The sequence below is a fragment of the Falco punctatus genome (assembly GCF_963210335.1).
Source record: "Falco punctatus genome assembly, chromosome: 4".
In the NCBI taxonomy this organism is placed as follows: Eukaryota; Metazoa; Chordata; class Aves; order Falconiformes; family Falconidae; genus Falco; species Falco punctatus.
The window spans coordinates 109,754,764-109,779,456 of record NC_137583.1 but is presented as its reverse complement, the minus strand read 5'-3'; the positions used below and the strand labels follow the sequence as shown (position 1 = coordinate 109,779,456).

Genomic DNA, 24,693 nt, shown 5'->3' with positions numbered 1-24,693 from the left:
AGAGAGACACAAATCCTCAAGCTCCTCCCTCCCACATGAACGACAACATCCTCTCCTAGGTGCAAAGCTCTCCTACCACTATATTAGGTCAGCCCTTATCCCATGCCACCTCCATGGCCTCTCTACTGCCAACCCAAACCGAAGGGCTGCCCTCTCCACCACGCGTCTATCCATATGCCTTCAGTACTTCTAATGGTTCTGATTTACCAGGCAGGCACGGATGGTTAAGGGCCCTCTGGAAAGGTTCAGTTTCTTAAACTCCAGGGGGGCGGGGTGGAAGACAAGAGCAACAACACTCCAGAGGCATTTATGGCATTATACTGCACCGATTTTGGCTATGGTTACAGCTGTAAACACATTTATTTCATTCTTGTAAACCAGTTATGATAAATACTGCATAAGGCAGAGAAAAAAAGGCAGGCCGCTGGGACTGTTTACTAATAAAAGGGCTGGCATCTTTTCAGTGCTTTTTCAGCCAGCCAAGAAAAAAATATATATTTTACTATAAATAGAGCCGGTTTACCCTTCAATTCTGCTGAATCACAGCACCTCTCTTACAGTCTCCAGCATCCTGAAATCCTTTTTTCTCTCCCTTTTTTGTGCCATTGTCTTCTTTGTTGCATTGTCTCTCGGGCGGGTCTTTGGGGGTTTGCTGCCTGTACTGTGCGCGGGGGCAACACCACGAGAAGGGCCGGAGCAAAGGGGACGCCCATTCCCTCTGCCCGCAGGCCGGCCCGGCCCCTCCGCGGCCCTCCGCGGCTCCGCTCCGCGTTTCCTGCCCCCGGATTGGGGCCAAGGGGGCGATCCCGGCGCTTTAGGTTTTTCTGTGGGATTGTGCCCCCGATGTGGCCCCAGGGCTCACCGGGAGAATCGGAGGCGGCTCCTGCTCTCTGTATCCCCCCATTTGTTTAAATGGAGTTTAAATCTTGAAGCCTATTTTCCTCTTCTTTTTTTTTTTTTTTTTTTTTTTTTTTTTTAAGCGTTGTCAGCATCCAGAAATCTGGGCACAAAAAAGAAACCTCAACCCGTACGTCCACGTTGTGGTCCAAATTAACCCAGTGGCAGAGGAGTTAAAATGCCGGTGAGGCTGCTCGCTTTCCGCAGGGACAGGGCTGGAGCAGAGGGAAGGAGAAAATGCAGGGCCGAGGTTTCGCTGCGTCCGCAGCTCAGCCAAGCTGTTGTTTTAAAAGAGCAATAAAAATGAATTATGACTAAACGCCTTCTCACTTAATGGTTTTAGACGGGGATCTCCAGCCCCGGCAAATACGTAAGAGGATTTTTATTTGTGCATGTGTTCCTGCAATTGATCTCTTTGATGACATTCTCATTCATAGAAAGAATTTGATTTATGACTTTCGGAAGAATTGCGTTCAGTCCTTCCAGCTATAATCCACGCATCCCAGCTCCACAACATGTTGCAGGGCTGGGAGACAGCACTCCCCGCATGGACGGCCAGCGGTGCACAGACCCCGCTCCAGCCCCACTCGCCTGTGTGGTGTTACCATACACTCACACGCACTCAGAGGCACACAGGGAGCCGCCACCGCACCCGCCCAGGATCCCCTGGCCCCGAAGCAGCAGAGCCCCGCTGGCATCTGTTGCTTAATTCCAGCCAGAAGGACGGGGCTCACTCTCCGCTTTGGGGTTCGGCAACGCCGCTAGCCGGATGGCAGGCAATTTGCTGGAGATTTCTGAAAGCCCATCTTTGCTGCCGCCAGCAGAGTGGGGAGCCCCTAGGAAGTTTTAACTTAAAGTCGGTATCCCCTTTTCCTTATCAGTCCTTCTCCCCGCAAGAAGGTTGAAACAGAAAAGATACCTCCGGCTGTGCCCCCGCACCGCCCCTCAAAAAGACCAAGTGGAGGGGCTGATTCCTCCCTACATGCTTTTTTCCCCCCTGCGTTTCTGCCACCCTTTTTAATTTACAGTCACTAACTTCTCCATTTCCTCTCTTTCTAGGGCTGATTTCTTGGACCGCTCAGCACGTAAGAAGTAACCAAGCGCATTCCCTGTGAGCTTTAATTTTTTTTAAGATATGCTTCCTGAAAAAGCTTGCTGGCTGCTAAGCACTACTTTCTAGAAAAAGAGGATTGTTTCAAAAAAAAAAAGCCTTTCGTGTGTGTAACAGGCTAGTTTCTGCAGGAGACACTTCTCCTACTGAGTCTCTTACGAGAAAGTGCTCGTTCATGCTTTTGTTACAGCTCACCATTTCCAAGCTTTGTATTCTCACAGGCATAAGATGCTACGTTTATCCATTAAAAGGAAGAAGTCTTCATCAAAGATGCGAATGGTTTTAGTTTCTTTGGTTTGTTTTTTTACCCTTGTGAGAACCCTTGCAATAAAGAATTTGAATGTGTTTTTCCTCTCTAATGAAAGTCCTAAATTACCAAAAGGGGAGAGCTCATAGTCAGAATGTTGGATTTTGATTATTAGTAAATTAATAGTAGAAGGGATGGGGAGAAAGACCCGTCATGTTACCAGTATTGAAAGGAGAGATAAAGAGAGAGGGAGAAAGAGAAAGAAAAAAGAGAAAGCTCCTTGTAGCAAACAAGAATTTATTCTACCAAAAATACTTATGACAACGCATCCTAATGCAATACAAAAATAAAAAGAAAGTGAAGATACAATTCCTATATGATCACTTTCTTACAGACCTCATATATTGCTTTCATAGAAGGACCTAGAATGTGGCTAGGTTAAAACTGAACACAACTAAAACTTCGTAAGAAACGGCAAAATGGCATAGCAGAGGGAGGTAACAAACAGAAAATACTGACCAGGAAAAGGGGGGAGGGGGGGAAATAAAATTAATTCACGGGAAAAAATAAAGAAGAATAAAGAGGAGAAAGCAGGACCCTTGGAGAGGACGTCTTTAATTTCTCAGTAATTCAGATGCTGCAAGTCAATTGTGGTGAGTGTGTCTGTGAAAAAGTCAAAACTGTCAGCAGAAATATCTACGGGACTGTCCAGAGATCCTGGCAAACTGGGGGAAACTGCATCTGAAAGCTGTAGGCAGGAATCTGTGGAGAAAACGTTGAAGTCCTGTAAAGAAGGGACATCTAGGGCCTCAGGACTGTCATTGTTCAGGCCAGCTGCACAGTTCTGGGCCATTGTTGAGAGGCAGTTTTGAACAGTGGGTGACTGATGTTGAAAATGTTTCAGATTTTTCTCATTGCTCGTTAAAGGCGAAACGGGGAAAGTTTGGGACTCGCCATTGTGCGCATTCTGCGCCTGCTGCTGGGAGAGGGCATTCTGCTGGAAAGCGTAGCCCTCCCGCTCCAAGAGCGCGCCGGAGACGTTGCTGAGGGCTTGCTCGAAGAGGGATTTCTCCTCCTCCTCCTCCTCCTCCGCCGCTTTCTCCGTGTCCTCTAGGCTCTTAAATTTCCCTTCGCTGTTTTGGTTCTCCTTGCACTGGGTCTGTCTCTTGTGCTTCATCCTCCTGTTCTGGAACCAGACTTTGACTTGTCTCTCAGTCAGATCCAGCAAGGCTGCAATCTCAACTCTCCTCGGTCTACAGAGATACTTGTTGAAATGAAATTCTTTCTCTAGCTCCAAAAGCTGGGTGTTGGTGTAAGCCGTCCTCAGCCGCCTAGATCCACTGCTACCGCTATCGGGGATTTCAAGGGGGTCTGTTAAAAAAGAAAAAAAGAAAAAGAAAAACACCACCACCACACGCACACGCACCCCAAAGCACCATCGCCAGAACAGCGAAAGCAAAAACACACGCACGCACACCCAAAACAGATAAATGCACGGATTGAATTTCAGCACCCGAGCACATCGCATCCCCGGGGGTGGGGGATGGGGGGGAGTGCTCTCTCTGCACGTATGTGTCTATATCTATATGTCCATATAGCATAAAATAGCAACTGCAACAAAATGGCCGCCTTTGGATGCAGTAAACCCATTGTGTTACACTGCTGAGCGCCCGGTGCTGCGTGCCCCTCGGCCACCTCCGCAAAATTACTGCCTCCAGCTCCCCAACCTCCCCACACCAGAGCAAACTTTATATTAGCCATACCGCAATTTATAATTAATGCATCAGCTGCTTAGCTGAGCGGGAGCAATCTATCACTCTTCATTACTGTCAAATATCCTAACTCTAGAACGGCGAGACAAGAGAGGTCAGCTCCAACTCAAATAAATCATCCGGCATTAAGCAAGTTTGGGGAAAGTTTGGGTTTCCAGAGAGCCCCGCCAGCTCCGTCCTCCCCGCCCGCCCGCCCCTCCGCCTCGTCCCCCCGCGAAGCCGGGGGGATGCGGGGAGCCAAAAAAGCGGCCCGGCGGGGCCGGCGGCAAGTCTTTGGACTGACCTTTGTGGCTGAGGCAGGCAGGTCCAGCGGCTGAGGCGGAGGCCGAGGCGGGCGGCAGCGCGGATCGCTTGGACGCCTTTTTCTCTTTCATCCAGGGGTACTCCGGGGGCGGCGGGGCGCCGGCGGGGCCCGGGCTGCCGCTGCGGCCGCGGGGGCTCGCCTTGGGGCGACCGCCGCCGCTGTGGCGAGGGTGGCTGCCGGGGTTCAGGCTGGGGATGGTCTGCTCGAAAGGAGGAGGAATCAGTGTCGAGTGTGAAAGCGTCGAGTTCTTGATTGATGAACTTTGAAATGTATCACCGACAGGGGGAAAAGATGTCAGGCACTCAGCAAGCGATGGCTGGCTATTGATAAAACCGATCTCTCGCTCAAATGCGAAATTCATGGCCTTCAACTGGCAGCCCCCGCGGAGAAAAAGTTCCCTCGGATTCAGGGGGCTCGGGGGGGGAAGGCCCAGGAAAAAGGAGAGAGAGGAGAAAAAAATATAGCATAGAAGATCGCTGGTGGGGTGTTTTTTTTCTAATTCACTGATTACAGCCGTATGGGGACCGTGCTACTATTAAACTATTGAATTCATGGAGACAAGGTTGAAATTGGACCGAATTGGCTGTCACATGATTGCCTCTGCCCAATGACAATTTGGGCTTTAATCAAAAGAAGCCACTGTCTGTTTGATTGATCCAAAAAAGTCGGGAAGGAACGCCTCATTGGGGGCCAGAAAGGCTTTATTTACACTTTTTTTAAAGAGGGAAATGATATCTCGAGTATCTATCCCCTTGGCGTCCTAATCTGAAATGATCGGGGGTGGGGGGGAGGGTGCGTGTGCGTGGATATGTTTGTGTGAGAGGCTGCGAGTGTGTGCGCGCGCGCGCGCGAGTGTGTGTGTGTGTGTGCGTGTGTGTGTGTGTGTGTGTGGCTGTCTGTCCTGCAGCCTGCTGCCTCCCTCGCCTCCACCCGCACACTCTTCTCTCATTGTTTGGGACTGTCAGGAAAACGCTTTGCACCTCACAAATCATTTAAGCACCTCAATCTGACGCCTTGAGTCATTAACAAAGTAATCCATTAATCTTCAAAGTTTTGACACCGCCAGGCCCCCGCATAAGAAGTTGCACCCAGGCAGGAGTCTGAAGCAGAGGCTCTTGATTTTTTCCTAGGAATACCACTTCCTCCAAAACTAGTTTCTCCTTCCCGACTCAGCCTCGATGGGCTCCTTTTTCTTTCCTGGTTTTTTTTTTCCCCTTGTTTGTTCCTTTTTTCTTTCTTTTTTCCTTTTTTTTTTTTAACATTTTTTATTATTATTTTTTTTTGCTGGCTATCGGGTGTACAGTACGGAGAACAATTGGCCGCCGGTGCTGAGCCATTGTTTAACAGGATCTTCCTCAGCAACCTTGCTTCTAGGGGAAGAGTCACATAGGCAGCAGCCCTTGTACTTCATGACTTCCCTCTCCACTTGGCTTCCCGGGATTGGACCGTAAAACATAACCCTAGGAGTACCTCTCTGGGCGAGCCAAATCGCGAGGCTGCGAACGCGTCTGGCTATTGCCTCTTTTTTTTTTTTTTTAAAAAAAAAAAAAAAAAAAAAAAAAAACCAACAACAAAACAAATCCTATGCCTTAGCTTGCAAACGATACTCCCGTCTGCTGGCATAATTTGCTTAATAACCGTAGTAGGCTGGGTCTGGTGAGTATTTTCGATTACCAGGAAATATATGGGCTGGTAGCGGGTTTGTTTTCACGGGGCCAGGCAGAGCGAAAATGCTGCGGGGTTATGACTTGAGAGACGGCACTCGCCTCCGACGCTGGGCTCTCGCCGCCGCCGCCTCCAGTCGCCCCTGCTAGGTCGAGGCAAGTCCCGAATTTGGATGCTTTGGGCACAATTTTCCAACCAGACTGAGGCGAGAGGGAGAGCGATGACAATGATGGCCACAATCCCCAGCCTGATGAATCCTATGGTCACAGCCGCCCTGGGCAAGCCCGGACTGGGCTTGTCTTCCCGCGGAGCCCGGGGTGCCTGGCGGGGTGGGGTGCGCCGGGGGGCCGGGGGGGAAAGCGCTTCCGAACCGCTCTCCGCGTCCTCAAGGAGCCAGAGATCATCGTCAGCGCGATGCGGTGCCGTCTTGCTTTATTTTCGGGGTTGCCAAAAAGGAGTCGGCAACCGTCTTCGTAATTAAAAAAAAGAAAAAAAAAGAAGAAGAAGAAAAAGAAGGGGAAGGGGGAGGAAACAAGACCTCAAGTACTCAGCGGATCAGTCTGCGTCCAGACTGCACGAAGTGCATTTTAAAAATCGGTTTTAAGTTAATGCACCCACAAGATGCAGCATATCTGCGAAGGCATTGGAGAGAGGGGGAGGGGAGGGGCCGGGAGGCTTTAAATGGGCTTTTTGGTGGTTGCTTGTTTAAATAAAATATAGAACGAGACTTGTCATTTAATCTCTCAAAAGGGATGCCTTACAAATATCGATGCTGTTGGAAAATGCAAGGGGTTTAATTTTCTTGCTTTTAGTCCAAACAAAGCTCTGGTGGTGTCTGCGCGCGATCAATCTTGGCCGCCAAAAGGTTTGACAGCTACTGGCCCTTAAGAACACATTTAAAGCTTCTTGCTCTTTCCAAGATCAAATGTGGCCGAGAAAAGAGGCAGAGCAAGAAACGCAAGTAAACAAGGAAAAAAGCTGCTTTTAAAATATGCTGGCAGAGGACTGGGCTGCTTGTGGGAAAAGTCCGTTTTTATTTTGCTTCTCAGTGCCTACATTGGGGTCGGGCTTTTCTTTTTCTTTGCGCTTTTTTTTTTTTTTCTTCTTTTTTCCCTCTGGAAAATATTGGGATTAACAGCAGGATGACAAATAATAAAGAGAGAGGTTTGGACTTTAACCAGGCTTTGTGAGTAAAACCTGTGTGGGTGTCTCTATTCTGCACATTTGTTTCGTGTGGTCAGTCTAATACAAAAACCACCTGGAACACAACCTTTGGAGAGAGGATGCGAAATTCTTGAGCAAATCAATTGCTTCTGCCTCCAGCAGGATCTTTTAATCGGGCGAATCTTAAATGCAAAAATAGAAATTCTTACTTGCAACCTACAGGCTCCGAAGAAAGGGTAGAGTACGGTTTCTGGAAAGAAGGGGGCAAAATCGCCTGTATTTTTCTTTCTTCGGAGTGGAAGGGGGGTGAAACGCCAAATTCCTTCTCTTTGAACATTTTCCTAAAGTGTAATTCGGGGTGCTAAAGGAGCCACACAGTAAGAATCACCGACTGTACCGTTACCTTTTGTTGTGTATAACCTAGCTGATCCGAGGCGGGGGGGTTGGGGCGGGGGGGGGGGAAGCGGCTGGAATTTTATATGGGCGCTCATCTGAAACGGGCAGTGTCTCGCAATGTTGCAAAAATGCTTCCTTCGCCTACAAAATAATAATCAGTCGTCGGTCTGTAGTGGGTAATAATCAGGTTTCAATGAAAAATATCAGACTACGTAACCTGTCCTTTCACCGTTGCATATCTATATATACAACAAACAGCACGGCATAAATATATTTGCAATCCCTTTCTTTGACTGAGCATGCTTTACCTATTTATGCAGAAAAGCTCTATATAGATTTATGGATGCATGACAATGTTTCAGCATCAGGCAAGGATGGTTCTGGGAACAAGATAAAGCCCAAAGATTAATAATATTTCAGCATGAGACCAAAATGGCGACATTTTTTTCTGTGCTCTAAAAGATACAGATGGTGAACAGCGTGCGTTATCGTCTACACAGCATAGGAATATGTCTTTATAAACGTGCAGGGGTACATTTTACCTAGTCTATTAAGGTCCATTTTGATTTATCTTTCAAGTTTCAATCTAAAAATTACGGACATTTCGCCTGAAAGGAAGAAAAATAGGATTTAAGCACACGCTTGCGGGTTTCTGCCTTCCACCTCGAGCCAAATCGGACCGGAGACCTCCGCGGGTGCCCGTTTGGGGTCCGGACAGTCACCCTTCTGCAGAACCGTGCCCCCCCGCCCTGCCAGCACGGACGGACGCGCACACACATCCACACCCCCGCGGGAAGAGAGGGAACGCGAGGCTCCCCTCCCCCACAGCTTCAGGCTGCGGTGGGCAGGGAGGGCGGCTCAGCAAAAATGAAACAGACAGCAAATAAAATAAAAATAATTATAATAATTAACAACATAAGAATAATATCAATGAAAAAAATAAAATCCACTGCTTTAAGGGAAAGGGAGAAAACGGCGGCGGGAGCCACGTCCGGAGGCAGCGGCCCTCAGCATCCATCCCCCCGGCGCGGTTGCGGTTTGGCCGGGGCCCTGCCCTGCCACCCCGCTGCCAGCACTGGCGGGGCCCCGCGGCCGGCTGCGCGCGGCCCCCCGCCTTCCCCAGCGCCGAGCCGGGGGGCGGCCCCTCCGCGCCCACGCGGGGCCCTGCCCGGGGACAGGGGACGGTCCCCCATCGCACCCCCGGGCCGCGGGGAGGGGGCGATCCGCGCCCCCCTGCTCTCCACGCCGGGCGGGCACCGCGCAGCAGGCGCGGGGGGAGGCGGCCGCCGCCGGCGGCCGTGAGACCCCGCTGGGAAAAAAAGGAAAAGAAAAAAAAAATCCCTCTCCCTGCTTATGAAATGCTGAAAAGGCGTCGCGGGGCCCTTCGGGTGGGCGAGCGGATCCTCGTGTGCGTTTGCAGACGAGTTTCCCAACTCCCCACGTCATGAAGGGCTCTCCCTTCCCTTGCGCTGCAAAGAACATGTTCTTAACTCTTTATTATTCAGAATAAAAACTTTATTTTTTTTTATGAACGTGAGCAGCAAGGAATGTATAACTTTCAAAACAAATCTAGCCTTTTCAGCTCCACACGCTTTCCACCTAGCTGGATGTTTACAAACATAAAGTATTCAAACCGTAATCTTTTTTCCCAGATTTTATTGCATCATCATCATCATCGTTATCACCATTTTTAATAAAAGGAGTTATAGTTTCCTTTCAAATGATATTTCCAACGCGTGCCGATATGCCATTTAACATATGGCCAGGTAAATACCTCCTGAATATTCAGGGTACAGATTTTTTTATATATATATAAATATGAACAAATGGGGATAAATAAAATTTTAAACACTTAGATTATTCAATGTTTGCAAAAAAAAAATATAAATAAATCTGAATGTTCACCAGCATACACACACTGAAAGACTTACACGTATTAATAATTGTCCAGGGAGTCCCTGTCCAAGCGCTTTTGATGTCTTTCTTGCTATTTAAAAGAAGTGCAATAAAAAAAATTGCTTCCCCGTGGGATCAATCATGTACGAACAAATTCACATTTAAGAATTCCTTTTATAGAAAATTTGTTCATATACCCTGTTTTGATAAAAGTGTAGAAGGTAAAGTATAAAGCCTCTGCATACTCCCAAAGTGAGACACAAGGCTACAGTTCAAGAAGATAAATATCCACTAGTGAAACTATAGAGCAATTCAAGCAACAAATATTGCTACGTCACATAAACTAGAAAACGCTTTTACCAAAGGAAACAAAACAAAACAAAATGAACAAAAGAAACGAGAAGAGGAGTGGAGGGCACATGGTGGGAGGAGGAGACAGAGAAGGGAAGGGGCAAGTACTTTCCAAAAGTTGGGGGCTTGTTGTTCCACTTAGTGATTCCTGTCTCTTACAGATGGGTAAGTTTGGGCGCTTCCTGAATTCTTCCCTGAGAAGGATGGTGAGCAGTAAGGTCTGTGTATGTTGGGTGCGGATCACAAGGTCCATGGTGGTGATTGTTGGCCATTGGCCCAGCCCCACTGTAGTCCATGTTGGCAGAGGGAGGATGAGGGAGATGAGTTAGACCAAAGATGGAAGGCCCAGAACTGGTCATGGTTTCCACGTAGTTGCCCCCTACATAGACGGGGCTTCCCTGTATATGTGGATTCCCATAACCGTTGCCTTGAAGAGGATGAGTATCGTATTCAGGTGTCACAGCTGCTGTCCCCGTGTATCTCTTTTGAGGAGGTGGGCAATTATTAAGAGGAGTGGTGTACGATGCAGGGATGCCATAGGTGTTTTGATGAGGCTTGTTAAATGGTGGAGGTGACTGGGGCTCATAGGGGACACTGTTTACTAAAGAATGCATAGAGTTTAGATATCCCCCAGCAGCTGGAGGGACAGGGCTTCTGCTTGGGGACTGTCCTCCTGAAGAGGTCATCATGCCCTTGCCCTTTTGATCCTTTTTGTATTTCATTCTGCGGTTCTGAAACCAGATTTTGATCTGTCTTTCTGTGAGATTGAGCAAATTAGCCATCTCTACCCTTCGTGGCCTGCAAAGGTACCTATTGAAGTGGAACTCCTTTTCCAGTTCTACCAGCTGGGCACTTGTGTAAGCTGTACGGGCTCGCTTAGAGGAGGCTTGCCCCGGAGGGCTTTTATCACCAGCACAACTCTCACCTATGTAAATCACACAAAGAACATAATCAGCATGGCAAACCCGGACACGGCAACCAGAGACAATGGCCAACAACACCAGAAGCCAGCGTCCAGCTCTCAGGTGTGAGGTGGATGTCCACACGCGCAATGAGTACTACCCCATGGCATGAGCTTTGTCGTGCTAAGCCACAAGTCTCAATAGACCTCTTTCACCTCATTAGTGTTACTATATGACTATACTTGCTTCCTTTCAGAATGGCAGCACACAAGTATCTTGAGCTTTGCATAAAGGAATAAGAAAGGTTCAGGGGAACACAGTGGGGTTTAGAAATTCTGAAGGTGAACCTATGGCTCTGTTAATACAGCGGGATCAGAGTCTTTGAGAACTAGCTGCGCTCCATTGCTGTAAAGATCTGCAGCCCTCTTTTTCTGAAAGCCCTAATATATACACAGATGCCAGAAAGTTAGGTATCTACAATATAACGATGTAACATATAAGCATAGAATTGACAGTATAGTGTTTCTATAACATCTAGCATATAGCATAAACATATGGTAGTCCTTGGGAAGTATAATATACATTAAGAAGAACATACGGTGGCTAGGCTTGTGTATAGGAATATAGACGTATTTAAATGTTACTGCTTTTTAATAAAATAAATACATGATATGGAAGGCTGTAAACAGCAATGTTGCCAGGGCTTTAAAAAGCAGACTGGCAAAGACATTTGCTGGTTTTGAACTCTATTTCCAAGGCACATGTAAGAGAAAAAGAGGAAGAGGTTAATATAGGCCCAGCTCCTGGGCATTGGGAGTACCACTGGTGTTATCAGCTGGGGTTTTCTCGAGTAATGAAAGTGTTAATATACACTTCCATCCTGAAGATAATATTTTATGGGCTGAAGTTTATGGCACTCCAGAATGATTTTTGTTTACCAGGCTTGTAACTTGGCCAATCAGCTTGTTAAAATAGGAAGAGGTTCTGACTGCATGCAGGGCATTGATCCTGCCTGCACATGATTATGAGCTATTTTATTCCTGTTACACTTCAGCAGAGATAGGTCACTGTCTTATTAATCTAACAGCACCATGCCAACAAAGTACTTGGGACAGGCCTCTGGCTTAAAGCCTGGGCTGCTCTGCACTGACATGATTTACTGGAGGGGGGATTACCTAGGAAATATGATAGATGCAGGAGCGCACAAGTGGTTTAGCCACCAGGAAACAAAATCACTTTGGACTCATCCTGCAGGGCTGGGAAAGTTTTGCAGGGGGTGGTTTGCTCACTGAGATCCCCTTGTGAGTGATGGCAACCCCTTTCCAAAAGCTCAAAGCAGTCAACTCAGAGAGGAATAAAGCCCCCTCCCACCCTTCCCCGAAGTGAAGGTGGACAGAGCTGCCCTCCTTGCCGCCAGATGTGTGACCAGCCCAGGGGTACCGGGGGAGAGTGGGTAGCATGTTTCATACCTGAACTGGAACTGCTGTTTTTCTGCTTTGTGTTTTGCCGAGACTCTTTCATCCACGGGAATATCTGTTTGGACATGGTAGGCGAGTTAAGAGCCGGACTCTTGGTGGGGTTGGCTGGGGCAGGGTTGCTGCTGGCATTTTGAGATGGTGAGGCAGAGGATGGAGGTGGAGGTTGTGCCTGCTGGGCTGGAGGCGGCTGCGGTGGGGCCTGTGGGTCAGTGAGGCCGGGGGGCTGAAGAGGCTGGCTGGGGAGGGTCCTCATGCAACTCTCACTGACGTCATTGGCCTTGTGGTGGGACACAGAGCTGCCGGGGGACTGGAGGGAGCACGCGGGGCGGTGGTACTCAGTTTCCACAAGTGATGAAGATGGAGGATATTGCTGCTGACTCGCATTATAAGTGAAACCATTTGCTCCTTGGTAGGGGTAGGCACCATAGATTGCAGAGCTGTCGTAGTAGGTCGCTTTTTGCATTTCGTTGTTTCCCAATTTTTATTTCGCAAACTGACAGGGTCTTGACACCCTTGGAGAATAACATTGGCACCCCTCTGTCACGTGGCACTCTTCCTCCAATGGCCTCTCCGGGCAGACCTGGGGTGTGGGGAGAGCAGAGCAGGGTGAAGAAATGGTACAAATCCATCTTACTTTCAATAGCTAAGTGACATGAAAGCCATAAAAGAAAAAGTGGTCAGCAATATTTAGCAGCATGACTTGGCCTCAGGCGCAGAGCATTTCGATATAAAAGCTGCCTGGGTTTACTGGCAGCTACAAATATGCACTTTGCTGCACTGGGATAGGGGCTTTCTAGGGTTTTTTCTTTCTTTCTTTCTTTCTTCTTAAGAAACAGAGCAGGGCACCACACGGCAAGGCAGTCAATCGTTTATCACCGAGAGGCTGTTTTAATACCAGTCTCTGAGATAAGTGTGATCGAGGAATCAGTAATGTGGAGGGGCTGGGCTGTTCCTTCATTCCAGCTCTAGGATCAAACTCTCTCCTGTAACCGGCGTCGTTTTATTTTTAGCCTTTCTCTCCAGGTTACGGTTTTCCATACAACTCGAAAGAAATACGGGAGATTGTTCCTGTCTACGTGTGGCAGGGGGCAGGAGCAGGGTGGAAAGGTTTCCTAGCCAGGGATGCTTCAACATCCCGATCCCAAGTGACGGATTTTGGCTTGTCTGTGAAATGCTCGATAGGATAATAAACAAAGCCAGCGCCTTCTCCTCTCCGTGCTCACGCAGCACTCTGAGCCGCCAGGTCACGCACCTCGGCAGCAGCGGTTTCTGCCCGGGCGAGCCCCGGCCGCCGCCCGCAGTGGCTCCCGCTCGGCCCCCGCAACGCGGCCGGGCCGCCCCGCGCAGCCCCCGCCCGCCTCCCACCCGCGAGCTGGTCCGGACCCCGCGCTGCACCCGGCGCCGCGCGAAGCCCCTTCAGCGAGGCCAGAGGGGCAAGTTGGGCTCTTTGGCGGCTGTTGGTTTGTTTTTTTCAGCAGTTTTTTCAAGACACTAACTTTTCGTGGAATCAGCCAGATCCTACCTGTTAAAACATGATGGATTGGGCAAAAAACCACACCAGGAACCTGAAAAACCAGCGTTCATCTCCATGACCACGGCTTGAACTTTCCTTCCAACTTAGCGATAATAGGTTCTGTCTTGGAAACTGCTATGTAATTTGATGTATGAGGGTCACTTGGCTAGGGAGAGGGTGGACACAAACCCAGAGAATGCTTCTTCTGCCGGGGCGAATCCCTTTCTTTGCCTCCCCCCCCCGCCCCACCCCCCCCCCCCCCCCCCCACACACACTTTGGTCCCCTGTCCTTCTTTCTGGGATCTTTTTTTTTTTTTTTTTTCAGCCCAGATTAAAGCCTACTGGTCACCTGCCTGAAAATAACCAGTTAAAGAATCCCCCACATTAATGGGAGAGAAGACCTGTGAGTAATCTCCGATCTAGGAGCTCTTTCCACAGGCACTCACATTGTTCTCAGGAATTAAAGTGTGTTCCTCACCGTCCCCCTACCCCGTTGCTGAGAAACAACCACGTCTTTTCGGATGGGGAGCTCTCGTTTCTTTTGCCACTTTCCCTGTACTTAGCAGCTGGATATTTTCCCCCAAAACATCTAACAGGGACAAATGCTTAGGGGCGAAAAGCCTTACACAACATATGCACCAAACGAGCTCCTTCTACGCCTTTCAAGTTATACAAGTTCTTAGAAAACAGCATTCCCTTTGTTGGGTAGTGACAGAACGAAGGTAACACACCTACAGCAGGGCGGCTACCCTGTTATTGCACTAATCGAGCTCTTTGGATGTTATTAAGCTAATAAGCTGGTGGAGGTCTGAGGTGCGCGCACCATTTCCAGCTCCTCGCCTCTCCTTCCTGGTGCTATCGAGGCCTGGTGTGATTTTCCTCAATTCCTTTGAAAGAGAAAATGTAGACGCCACTGCCAGAGGAGAAAGAGGAAATAATGAGCCAGCGGTGATTTTACAAAGGCACCCGCCTTTCATGATCGCGACATCAAATATTCCGCCGTCCCCTGGCCGCTCGGCAGCGCAGGCAGCGCTGCGCAGGGATGCGGAGGGCGCTGCTCCCGCAGCCGCCTGCCCGCAGACAATAGGCAACTTTACTCGGAAGGCAAAATATTATTGAAGCTTCGGCCGCCTGCCAGCAAGGAAAAAAAATAATAATAAATCAGCTCCCGCCTTTGGCTTCGCCAAGTTAATCACTTCCTACAAAGTTATAGAGAAGCGGGGGTAACCTGAAGAGCGCCCGGCCATTCCTGGCAAAAGCGGGAATAGCGGGATTAAGAGCGACAACTATCACGATAATAACGGCGCCCTAACGGGACTGGAAGGGGGGAAGGGCGGGGGGGGGGAGCAGTTTGCCACCCCAGCCGGTGTCTGGGATGGGAAGAGCTCTCCTCTCCCCCTCGGAGACAAAAGGCCAAGTACCACAAACACAGATGGGCCCCCAATTTTTCCAGTACCCTTTTAATCGTCTCCATCTCCCATTTGTGCATTACACCTCTCTGCCCCTTAACCAGCTTCTCTCCCCCCCCCCATCCAGACAGCCCGGAGACAGTAGATGAAAGCTGCTAGGGTGAGGCAAGTCCCCCCCATTTCCCCCACTCCCCACTTCAGCTCTCCCCTACCCTCTCCTTCCTTCTACCTTCCCCCCTTCCAAAGCACACCAGTTTTTGCCTTGTAACTCCCATCCGAGCCCCAAATTCTGACTCTAGGATGAAAAACCAGGCAGCCCCCTGAAAGATTTCCTGAAAGATAAAGACAAAGTTGAGAGAAGGTAGGGGGGGTGAGGGGGGAGAGAGGAGAGAGAGCTGCCTGAACACGAAGTGTAAGGGTATCAGTCACTGCCTGGAAGGAAGCCCCAGCTTGTGAACTCTTCTTGAACCGACATTTAAGTCTACGGTCATAAATCACTGGGACATAAACTCCGCCATTCACGACTGATAGCAGCGTATTTGTGGCCTGCTTACCTTAACTTCTGACGACTGAGGCGGAAGCCAGCATGCTCGCGCTCTCTCCCTGTCTCTCTCTCTTTTTTTTTTTTGGAGGCGACACAACCCAGGGCGCAGGGGCTGTCTGCCCCAGCCCGGTCCCTGCGACCGCGGGGTGGGCACCGGCTCAGCTCCTCCGCACCCGGCACCCCCCGGCCGGGAGGGGCGAGCCCTGCCCCGCACGGGATGGGGACGGTTGGTCCGGACCCCCGCCTCCCCCGCTCCCCTCCCGCTTCAGGCTGCCCACCCTGCCCCGAGCCGGTCCCCGGCGTGCCGGGCTCCCCCTGCGCGGGGCACGGAGGACAGGGATGTTTCCCAGGGCTGCTCTGGGAAGGGAAGGAGAGAGAGGGAAGGAGAAAGAGGGGTGTGGAGGGGAAAAAGGGGGGGGGGGGGAGAAAAAGGAAGGAAGAAAGAAAGGCGGCCGCCTGGGGAAGCCTGGGGCAGGGTGGGGGCAGGGGAGGGAGCGGAGGAGCGCGGCAGTGAAGGAGTGCGGCCCCCCCCGCACCCGGGCGTCACCAAAGTCCAGGAAAATTATGCTAATGAAGACAAACGGCGCTCACAAAGGGTCGCTCTCACCAGCCTCCGGGGGTGCTGCTGGGGGGGGCCTTGGGTTTGTCCCTCTTACCGGTGGGCTTGGGGGACGGCTGCGAAATAGACCCTCTGCCGCTCCCCGCCGCCGGGAGCCCCGCAAAGCCCTAGCCGAGTCCCGGGGAAGAGGGCAAAGCCCGGAAAGCCGGGGCTGGGTCCGGAGAGCCAACCGAAGCCCACCAGGATCCCCGCTCTGGGCAATGCTTTCAGAGCCACGCTGGAAATCATTAGAGTTACTAATTATTAACTCATGCATGCGTGAGCGCGCACATACACAGATGTACACACAGACACACACACCCCCCGCCCCCAGATATCCCCAGCACTCGGGACGGGCACAGAGGCGCTCACACACACACACACCCCCCAACCCCCCCACACACACCCGCAGCCCCCTGTGGGGACGCATGGGCAGCAGCCCCGCGTGGACGCGGGCCCGGTGCCGCACAGCCCGTCCGCCTTCGCCTCCCTCTCCTCGGCAGCGCTGGGGCAGGCGCTCGCCTCTCTCTCCAGCGGCCCGGGATTTGGGGGTGGTGATGTTCCCCCTCTTCCCTGTAACAGAAACACGGCAGCGACAGTGCAAACGTGAACTTAAATGAAGTTGCAGCCCCTGCCCCTCTGGAAGCCGGTAGCTGGACTACGGGCTCCGCACGTTAAGCAGAGGCTCCGAATAATGCCTAGGTGTAAATTTGACGTTACTTCGTTAATTAAGGCGTTACAAATATAACTAGTCCGCTTAAAGCACGAGGGAGCCCGGTGTCATCTTAAAGCACAAACAAAGCGAGGGGGAAGCGAGAAATAAAAAGCACTATAAGGCTGGGGTGGCCTCTTACGCATACCAATGGTTTTTGTCATTTATGGCTATGCAAGATTTATGACTTCATGCACCAAAGCTGTAAACAGAGTACTAAAACAGAAAACACTTGCTCCTTATGGCATAAGTGAGAAGGCACCACATGAAAGGGGAAGCGGGCAGCGTAGGAGGAGAGGAGAGGCAAAAATACCGCGTATGCGTTTTGCTTCAAACAATCCCTTGAATGTCGCATCGGAAGAAAAAAGTCTTTTTAGTCAATAATCAACCCCACACTTTCTTCTGAAACTGCTGATCTGCCATTCGCCCACTTGCCCGACCAAATAGCGAGAGGCAGCGCTGCGCCCCGACGGAGCCCCCGGACCGGAGAGGAGGATTTGGCGAGGGAGAGCTGGGGACTGCAGGAACCTGCGGACGCCGGGGGGAGCCTGCCGGTTTGGGGAGCCCTTGCCGAAAGCCTGGGCGATCTTCTCCTAGGAGTGCGTTTAAACTTGGGAACGATCTCCAGCGGGATATTTTGACTACATGTCTGTATTTAAGAGCGGGGACGAGGAGGGAGGGGGAGGGGATCTTTTTAAAACTGAAGGGATTTGCAAGGGACTTTAATCGTGAGAACCGAAGTGGTTCATAAGAATACTGAAGTATTTCCTCCATTCGTCTTACTGCCTGCAAAGAGTATTTTGCTAGAGTTTGCCTATTAGTTCCGTTTCCCCACGCCCCCTCTGTCCCCAAAGAGGTCATTTTAAACATGAGAAGATGATTATTTTTTTTAATGTCTCCTGTGATGTCGGGATAAGTGTCCCAACGCACAGATCCCCGCTGCTTTTATCTGTTTTTCCCTCCCAGAGGCCGAATATTTTCTTTCTGCTCTATTCCGCGGAGAGCGATAGGGCTCAGCTCGGGGAGGGACCAGCAGCGTTTGGTGCCGATTCCCGGGTCAGAAATGAGCTGCCTTTTCTTCCCGAAGGGTCTTATTCTGCGGGACTCTCCCCGTTTTCATGGAATTACTCTTAGTTTCCGAATAAAATAATGCCTGTAAAGCTTATTGTCCTTGGATGCTCCGAGGTGGAAGCAGGCAGCACTATAATTCGAAGCTGATTTGGGGGAATCTCTTAGGGATGAAATTGCAAGGCGAGGTGTTGCTGGAGAAGGGGACCAGTTCTGAAAGTGGTGTCTCTCCAAGTCGTTAGAGAGTTAGGAGGGCATATTAGCTGCCTTAGAGGAGGACTGGACTACCGAAGCAAGCCGCGGCTAATCTGAATTATTGTTTATATTCGCTAACGCTAAAGAATGGCAACGGATTCTTTGCTATTTGCTCAGCAGACTGAGGTTATTTACACAACTCGCCGAAGTCCCCCTCTCCTCCAAAATTCTTCTTGCTTTCTTTTGCTCTAGAGCAGGACTGCGTTATTTATGAGTGTTTTAACTGGGTCAATATGCATCCGAACTGGGTCATAAATCAGAGGAAACGCTGCCAAGCAATTGAGCTGCAATTAAAGCTTGCATTTTATTTTTGAGGCGCGTTTTGACCCATTTAAAATACGGCAAAGCCAACCTTGGCTTTTAAACACACAGCTGGGAGCGAAACAGCTCTCCTCCCCTCGCCGAAGAGAGACACCGGGTTTAAGAAAGGACAACGTGGTTCAGTATGACGAGAAGGAGAAATAGCATTTCTTTGGGTCAGTTCTGCTCGGAGAGCGGCTTAAAGAGCAGGAAAGCGAGAAACCAGCCCTAGCATCTCTGCCCTGCAGGTCTCTGCGGAATGGTCGCCAACAGCTTCGAGTGTAAATAACCCTTTTTTGTTGTTGTTTTCAGCGGAGTTTTTATCATCGTTGGCTTTTCTTCCTCTCTCTCCCCCTCTTTGTGACTCCTTAGAAGATGAGTAATTACAAGCACCCGGTAACTGGGCACAAAATGGTGCGGCAGGAATAGGCGAAAGGCACGGAGCGAACTGGAGGAAAGCAGGTCCCAGCGCTCCGACCTTTCCCAAAGCCGGGACACACCGAGGAAATGTCGTTTTATATAGCATTTTGCTCTCCTTGGACAGCCAAGTAATCTTTCATTTTCGTCATTTAAAGTACATTCTTTATCTATAGCTACGCACACATGTTTATCAATATATGCAAATGCTTACATATTTATACGCAGCAATATATCTATATTTATGTAAACAACGGTATAGGTATGAATTTAGGACTAGTGTATGTTCTCCCAGAAGATAATGTCCACTCCTCCCCATTTTATTCTCGCTTTACAGATCCACATTCGGACAGAGGGAAAGAGAAAAAAAAAAACACCCTCTATTTCCAGGGCTGATTTATTGTTAGAAGCCATGGCTGGCTCCTGGTTCAACTCCTCCTCACCGCGAGGAAATAAAGAGGAGCCTCTCATTTGAGAAGGGGAAGCTTCACCATAGAGCTGAGCGCCCATGCAGCCCTCCGCACACGGTAAACAAAGTACCACTAAACCATCATAAATAAAATGGCAGCACGATCGCATAGTCATCGATTTACGGAGCGGCAGCGGCCGAACAAACACCCATAAAACAACAACGGCCGCCGCCGTCGCACACTCGAGCACGACCCCGACCGAGGAGCATCCCTCCCCGCCCCCCCCTCCCCTCATCGTTTTCTCGACTTCCCCAAATACATAAATAAATAAACACACAAACAACATACTAAAATAAAATAAAATAAAGGGGAAAAAACCATCCAAACACGATAATAAAAGAGGCTTCCCCTCTCTAGCCAGTCTTAAATAATTATAAGATGGCAATTGAGGGGCTGGAGCAGAGGCAGCTGGCCATCAACAGCAGTGTGGGATCTCTATGGAGAAAAATAAATAAAGAAGCAAACTCTCCCTGCTCTGCTCGCTGCGAGGGGAGAGTTGAATATTTACCGCAGCAAATTGAAACAAAGGGGGAAGCAGCCAGGCTCCGGGTGCACACACACCCGCACGCACACACACGCACTCGCTCCAGCCTCTGCTACTGACCTTTGCCTCGAACAGCAATAACTCACCACATAAATGAACAATCAACGGAAATACCTTAAAATAAAATCCATCCTTTCTAACGAAGCATTTCGTCCTCTCGGCTCGACAATAACCTTTCCATAAGGAACCAAAGCTGTCAGCGAAATGGCCAGCTCTTGCGGGGACGGTGATGGGGGCAGGAGGAAAAAAAAAAAAACAGAAAGCAGTGCTTGCTCTGAACAGAAACTGGAAAAGCGTAATCTCAGACGGAGCCAGACCGGGTCTCCACTCCAAATGCCACAATAATGCGCTGTATTATGTGCTCACGTGGTCATACGTCAACTTAAATCCTTTTATTTGAAATAGGGAATCATTGAAGGAACAGGGTTTCTTAGCGCGAGCCTTTGCTTTTTAAAGCCTTAACCCAATATGTTGAAGAAGAGTTTTAAGGGAGGGGAAAAAAATAATCCAAGAGATGCAGATGACAGAGAGAGAGGGGAGATTGGTTTGATTCTTTTTCCTCCCACACCAATATTTCTTTACACAAAGCCCATTGGAAGGTAAGAAGAATACTTCTTAAAATATGGGATTACGCTGCACTTTGATACTTAGCCTAATTAATCGACATTTGCTCCCCAGGCCCGCCACTCTGCTCCACATCGCATGTCCTCTGCAACCCCCGAAGAAAGTCCAAATCTTAACACAATTATTTCCAGCCCCCTTCTAAATGGGGCGATTACCAGACTCCCCCCACACCCTCAGCCGCCTCTACCCTGCCATTGTAGAAGGCTTGCTCAACTCCCACACGCTACATCAGGGCTCCTGTAGAAACTAAAAAGACCTATAATTACCTGACAAAGGCAAAAAAGAGTCTCTTCTAAGAGGCTAGTTGGTTTTTGTCCTTGTAACACACTATGAAGAGTACACCTTCCTTCACTGGCGTGGCTCTGAATTTTGCAAAACCTTTTGGGACCTTGCTGTTAAACCTGTGCTTACGCATTTCCTATACAGCTAGTTTGAGTGATGCACAAAATTATAGGTTTCTAACGATGAAAAAAAAAAAAAATTGGGGAGGGGGAGCTTGCTGCCTAAGGGGGAAAAATAAGAAAAAAAGAAAAGACCAAAGTTGTACGCAGCCCCCGAGCCACGCAGCTTCGCCTGTGTGTGAGCACACCACATCTTCCCTGTAAGATTGTTTAACTTGTGTTATTGACACAATAAGCTAATCAAACAAAAGAAACCCTCAACTCACATAGCTCTTCTGGAAGGAGTCAAAGAAAATCAGATAGTTCACGCTTTTAACGTGCCCCTAGTCTGGTTCCGTGACTCCAGCATTTTACATCATGATGTATATACACTTGCCTAAATCTTTCCACCATCCCCCATGAGCTCGTAGAGAACTTTCAGCTAACTGCATATCCCTTCTTGCAGCTTCACCTGCACTCCATTAAACAGAATGGAAGGAGTGTTCTTTCTAAGGGCAATTTTTAGTGTTACGGACAAGCCTTATATACTCTCACTTGGATTGTAAAAGTGGGCCACTGGAATTTAAACCCATCAGTAGCAGTGTGTAGTAGTGGACATTGCAGCAAAGTCAGCGTGACATTACAACAGAGAAAGAATTTGCAATTTTTCATATGGAAGTGACTAAGCTAGTAGCAGGGTATATGGATATTATCCCGCACTAAAAACAGGAATAAAAACTATCCACCTTTGGAAAAGAGACTGTATTAGCCACACACGACATGCCCAAGTCTGTAGCTATCAGCACGACTGGTAACTCCCCAGCTCTCGCACTTAACATAAACCAAGGCTGATATTTATTCGAGGTGGATTCACGGCTCTTTTAAACACGATGTGTTTAGATCCCATAAAGAAACACAGAGAGAAGTTCTTCTGCAACAATGAAACTGAAATTAATGGGGAATGGAGCAGATGTTGAAAAAAGCAGAGCAAGTCTTTCTTGGGGCTGTTCTAAAAAGTTATCGACTGCTTTGCGTCAAAAGCAGAAAGATGGCTTTAGAAGTTACAGTCCTGAGCAAATAGAAAGTACAAAAGCAATAAATCACAATCATAAGTCAGCTTAAATGCCTTAACGCTAGCTATGGCTATTGGCTTCAAAACCCTGTTTCTATGAACATCTTTATTAGTATTAATGGTCAAGTTAATCCTAAAACTACTGCTTAACAATTAACTTCGTGTATGTAGTGGGAAAACTAATTAATTCTCAAAGAAAAGTAACTTCTTGACGTGTGAATACCTTCCACAGGGTGTGCTTTGGGAGGGCAGAAGGGGGAGCCTGCCTAACTTTATGCTGTTCTGGATCGCAGCTGAAAATTATTCCCTTCCGCCGATTTTGGAGAAAGCTTGCTTTGGTCTAGTATCGTGATTACGAGTTTTCAAATACAAATTCAAATTATTTTGCCTGTCGGAGACGCTGGATTTCCCCATATATTGCTTTGTCCCAGTTCCTGGACATTCAACGTTGTGTTTTATTACCTCGATGATTTGGAGACCTGAAACATGGTTCCTAGCAGGAAAATGTGGAGTTTATCAGTAGGTCTGCTACTGATTTTTTCTGTGCTTTATGCACATGGCTTCGAGCTGAGCTGAAATTCCAGGCTCAGTAACAACAAACAGATCTGAGTTCATAACGTGCCTTCATTAAGAGAGACCCTTTGTGCCAGCTCTGGCATCGATAGCCACTCTTAGCATTAATGCTATTTACAGTTACCTTCAATATAATTAGATTTAGAATTTTTACTGTCTTTCAAGTTTACTTTTATGCCAGTTGTTAAGAGGTAAGCCTATCACTCCCATGTGGAGGCGAAATGGGAATCACCGTACGATATAAGCATTTATTTCCTTGCTTCCTCGAAAGATTTGAAATCTGCTAGGACGCAGAGCTGTTTACGTACATCTGTGCGTCTGATAGAGATAAAGTTGGTCTTTGATCATTTCCAAGCAGATAAAGGGAATAGAGCTATCGCCTGTGTGCCCTTATGGGAGAAGTTCTGCTTAGAGTCAGCTGAGTCTGCCAGTGTTGGGTCCGTTAAGGAATCCCAAATATCTCTGTACGCAATGCTGTGGGTACATGCCACCGGAGGAAGGTTCCTTCGTACCGTATTTTCGCTTTTAATTTCCTAACACAAGCGTGAATAGACATTTGCAGCGCCTTTTTGTAGTTAAGATTTAAGCAGCCCATTAAGCCAACACAAAGAGCCCTTGTAGTCCTGTAATTTATGGCCTCTTTTAAAAGGTAGTAAAATATACTAATTGTACATCAGCGTCCAAAAATAAGCTGGTAAATCTAGCAGGACTTTGAGCTAATTCTGTGTAATCCTCCCCTCTCGGCGGCCGGCATAAGAAAATGGTCACTATGAAAAGCATTACATTTCTCCTGCCGAAGGACCAAGCGCATCAAGGACTCCAGCAACTCTGAACCACCAGACACAAACCTCCGCCCGCTGCAAAGCAGGCCCGGCCAGACAAACACCCGAAACTTACTCGCGAGCCATTCTAGTGCATGCACGCAGACAAAAAAAATCAGGTTTTCTAACATCCCCTCATGCACTCCACGTTTGCAGGACTGGTTGCGGAACTGCTCGAGGAGGAGGCAAACAGACAAGCCGCGATAAGCCATTCAACACCGAAATGGCTCCAACCCGCTGCCCTTCGCCTTACGCCTTTGATTTGGGAAGGAGCTAAGAATGGACAAAGAAATTCTCAACCTCTTTCGCTCTTCAAATGACTTTGCATCCTTCCTGTCCCCAATGCCTTTATATGGATGGTGATCACTCAGGTCCCGTACACTTCTTTGTCTGCCCAGACACGCGCATTCACCACCCACGGAAGATGAATAGAGCCAATCCAGAAAAAAATTCCAGCTAGGTTAAATATTTATCACAAACACAACAACAACAAAAAATCTCATTCCAGCAGGCTTCTTCTGCATGCAGGTACTAGGCAAATGGCTTCCTTACAGCTGCGATCGGCGCAAAAGCAGCGGCCGGCAGCCTGGCCGCTTCCCGGCTCTTACCTCCTCCAGCTGCGCAGAGTTGGGCTGACGCGCTCCCAGCTTCCACCGCCCCAGCCGAGCGGCTTTTTTTCGGGGCTCCCTGTAAACAAGCAACAAACAGTGCCTTACCGGGGCGTGCAGGGGGAGGTATTTTGCCTCTTCATAGGCAATACATGGTTTGCCGGGTGCGCTGGGAGAGCCCCGGAGCGGGGTGGGCAGGGATGGAGCGGGCGCGGGCTCCCGGCGCGGAGCGTGGGTTCCCACCCGGGTGAACAGCACGGGGAGCTGAGAAATAAAAGCGTGCGGTTGTTGGTTGTGTGGGGTTTTGGGTTTGGTTTGTTTTTTTTTTTTTTTTTTCTTCTCCTTTCCCGTAGACAGCTATGCCTTCTGTCTCCAAGTGTTTGGAAATATTGTCATTCCAAACTCTTGTTACATGAATGTCTGCTTTATTTTCCTCTGGGAAACTTTTGTTTAGGATCATTTAATCAAGAACAGACATTAAACACAAGTCGTGGTGTTCATCTCTGCTGAATAAAACGCGGAAAGGGTTCCAGTTTAAATGCGGGGTGTATTGTGGTTGGGCTTTTATTCAAATGGTTAGCCGGGGCCCGATCCTGTCACCA

At 48.9% G+C, this 24,693-nt stretch overlaps 2 protein-coding genes across 6 annotated transcripts; both read right to left on the bottom strand.

Annotated features, from left to right (window-relative positions):
• Window positions 1-447: 447 nt before the first annotated feature.
• Window positions 448-4,754, bottom strand: HOXA2 (homeobox A2). The gene is made up of 2 exons (XM_080385532.1): window positions 4,311-4,754; window positions 448-3,626 (listed from the first exon to the last, which is right to left on the bottom strand). Exons 1-2 carry the CDS (start codon window positions 4,690-4,692, stop codon window positions 2,878-2,880), a joined length of 1,131 nt encoding a protein of 376 aa, XP_080241658.1. The 5' UTR covers window positions 4,693-4,754; the 3' UTR covers window positions 448-2,877.
• Window positions 4,755-4,760: 6 nt separating this feature from the next.
• HOXA3 (homeobox A3) lies at window positions 4,761-24,640 on the bottom strand. Of its 5 annotated transcripts, none has more exons than XM_080385513.1 (4): window positions 14,428-24,640; window positions 13,706-13,862; window positions 12,175-12,763; window positions 4,761-10,728 (listed from the first exon to the last, which is right to left on the bottom strand). In XM_080385513.1, exons 3-4 carry the CDS (start codon window positions 12,644-12,646, stop codon window positions 9,959-9,961), a joined length of 1,242 nt encoding a protein of 413 aa, XP_080241639.1. In that variant the 5' UTR covers window positions 12,647-12,763; window positions 13,706-13,862; window positions 14,428-24,640; the 3' UTR covers window positions 4,761-9,958. The 5 variants fall into 5 exon arrangements, with proteins under 5 accessions (XP_080241639.1, XP_080241638.1, XP_080241637.1 ...); XM_080385512.1 differs by having other exon boundaries at window positions 12,175-13,862; window positions 14,428-14,609; window positions 15,660-24,640; XM_080385511.1 differs by having other exon boundaries at window positions 12,175-13,862.
• Between the last annotated feature and the right edge of the window lie 53 nt (window positions 24,641-24,693).

What these genes read in the sequence shown, in the direction of transcription:
- HOXA2 (XM_080385532.1), bottom strand. Translation starts at nt 4,692, where the DNA reads ATGAATTTCGCATTTGAGCGAGAGATCGGTTTTATCAATAGCCAGCCA. An exon ending in TGCCTGCCTCAGCCACAAAG is followed by an intron (nt 3,627 to 4,310) that starts GTCAGTCCAAAG and finishes CTTTTTTAACAG; the next exon opens with ACCCCCTTGAAATCCCCGAT.
- HOXA3 (XM_080385511.1), bottom strand. Translation starts at nt 12,646, where the DNA reads ATGCAAAAAGCGACCTACTACGACAGCTCTGCAATCTATGGTGCCTAC. An exon ending in AAACAGCAGTTCCAGTTCAG is followed by an intron (nt 10,729 to 12,174) that starts GTATGAAACATG and finishes TGATTTACATAG; the next exon opens with GTGAGAGTTGTGCTGGTGAT.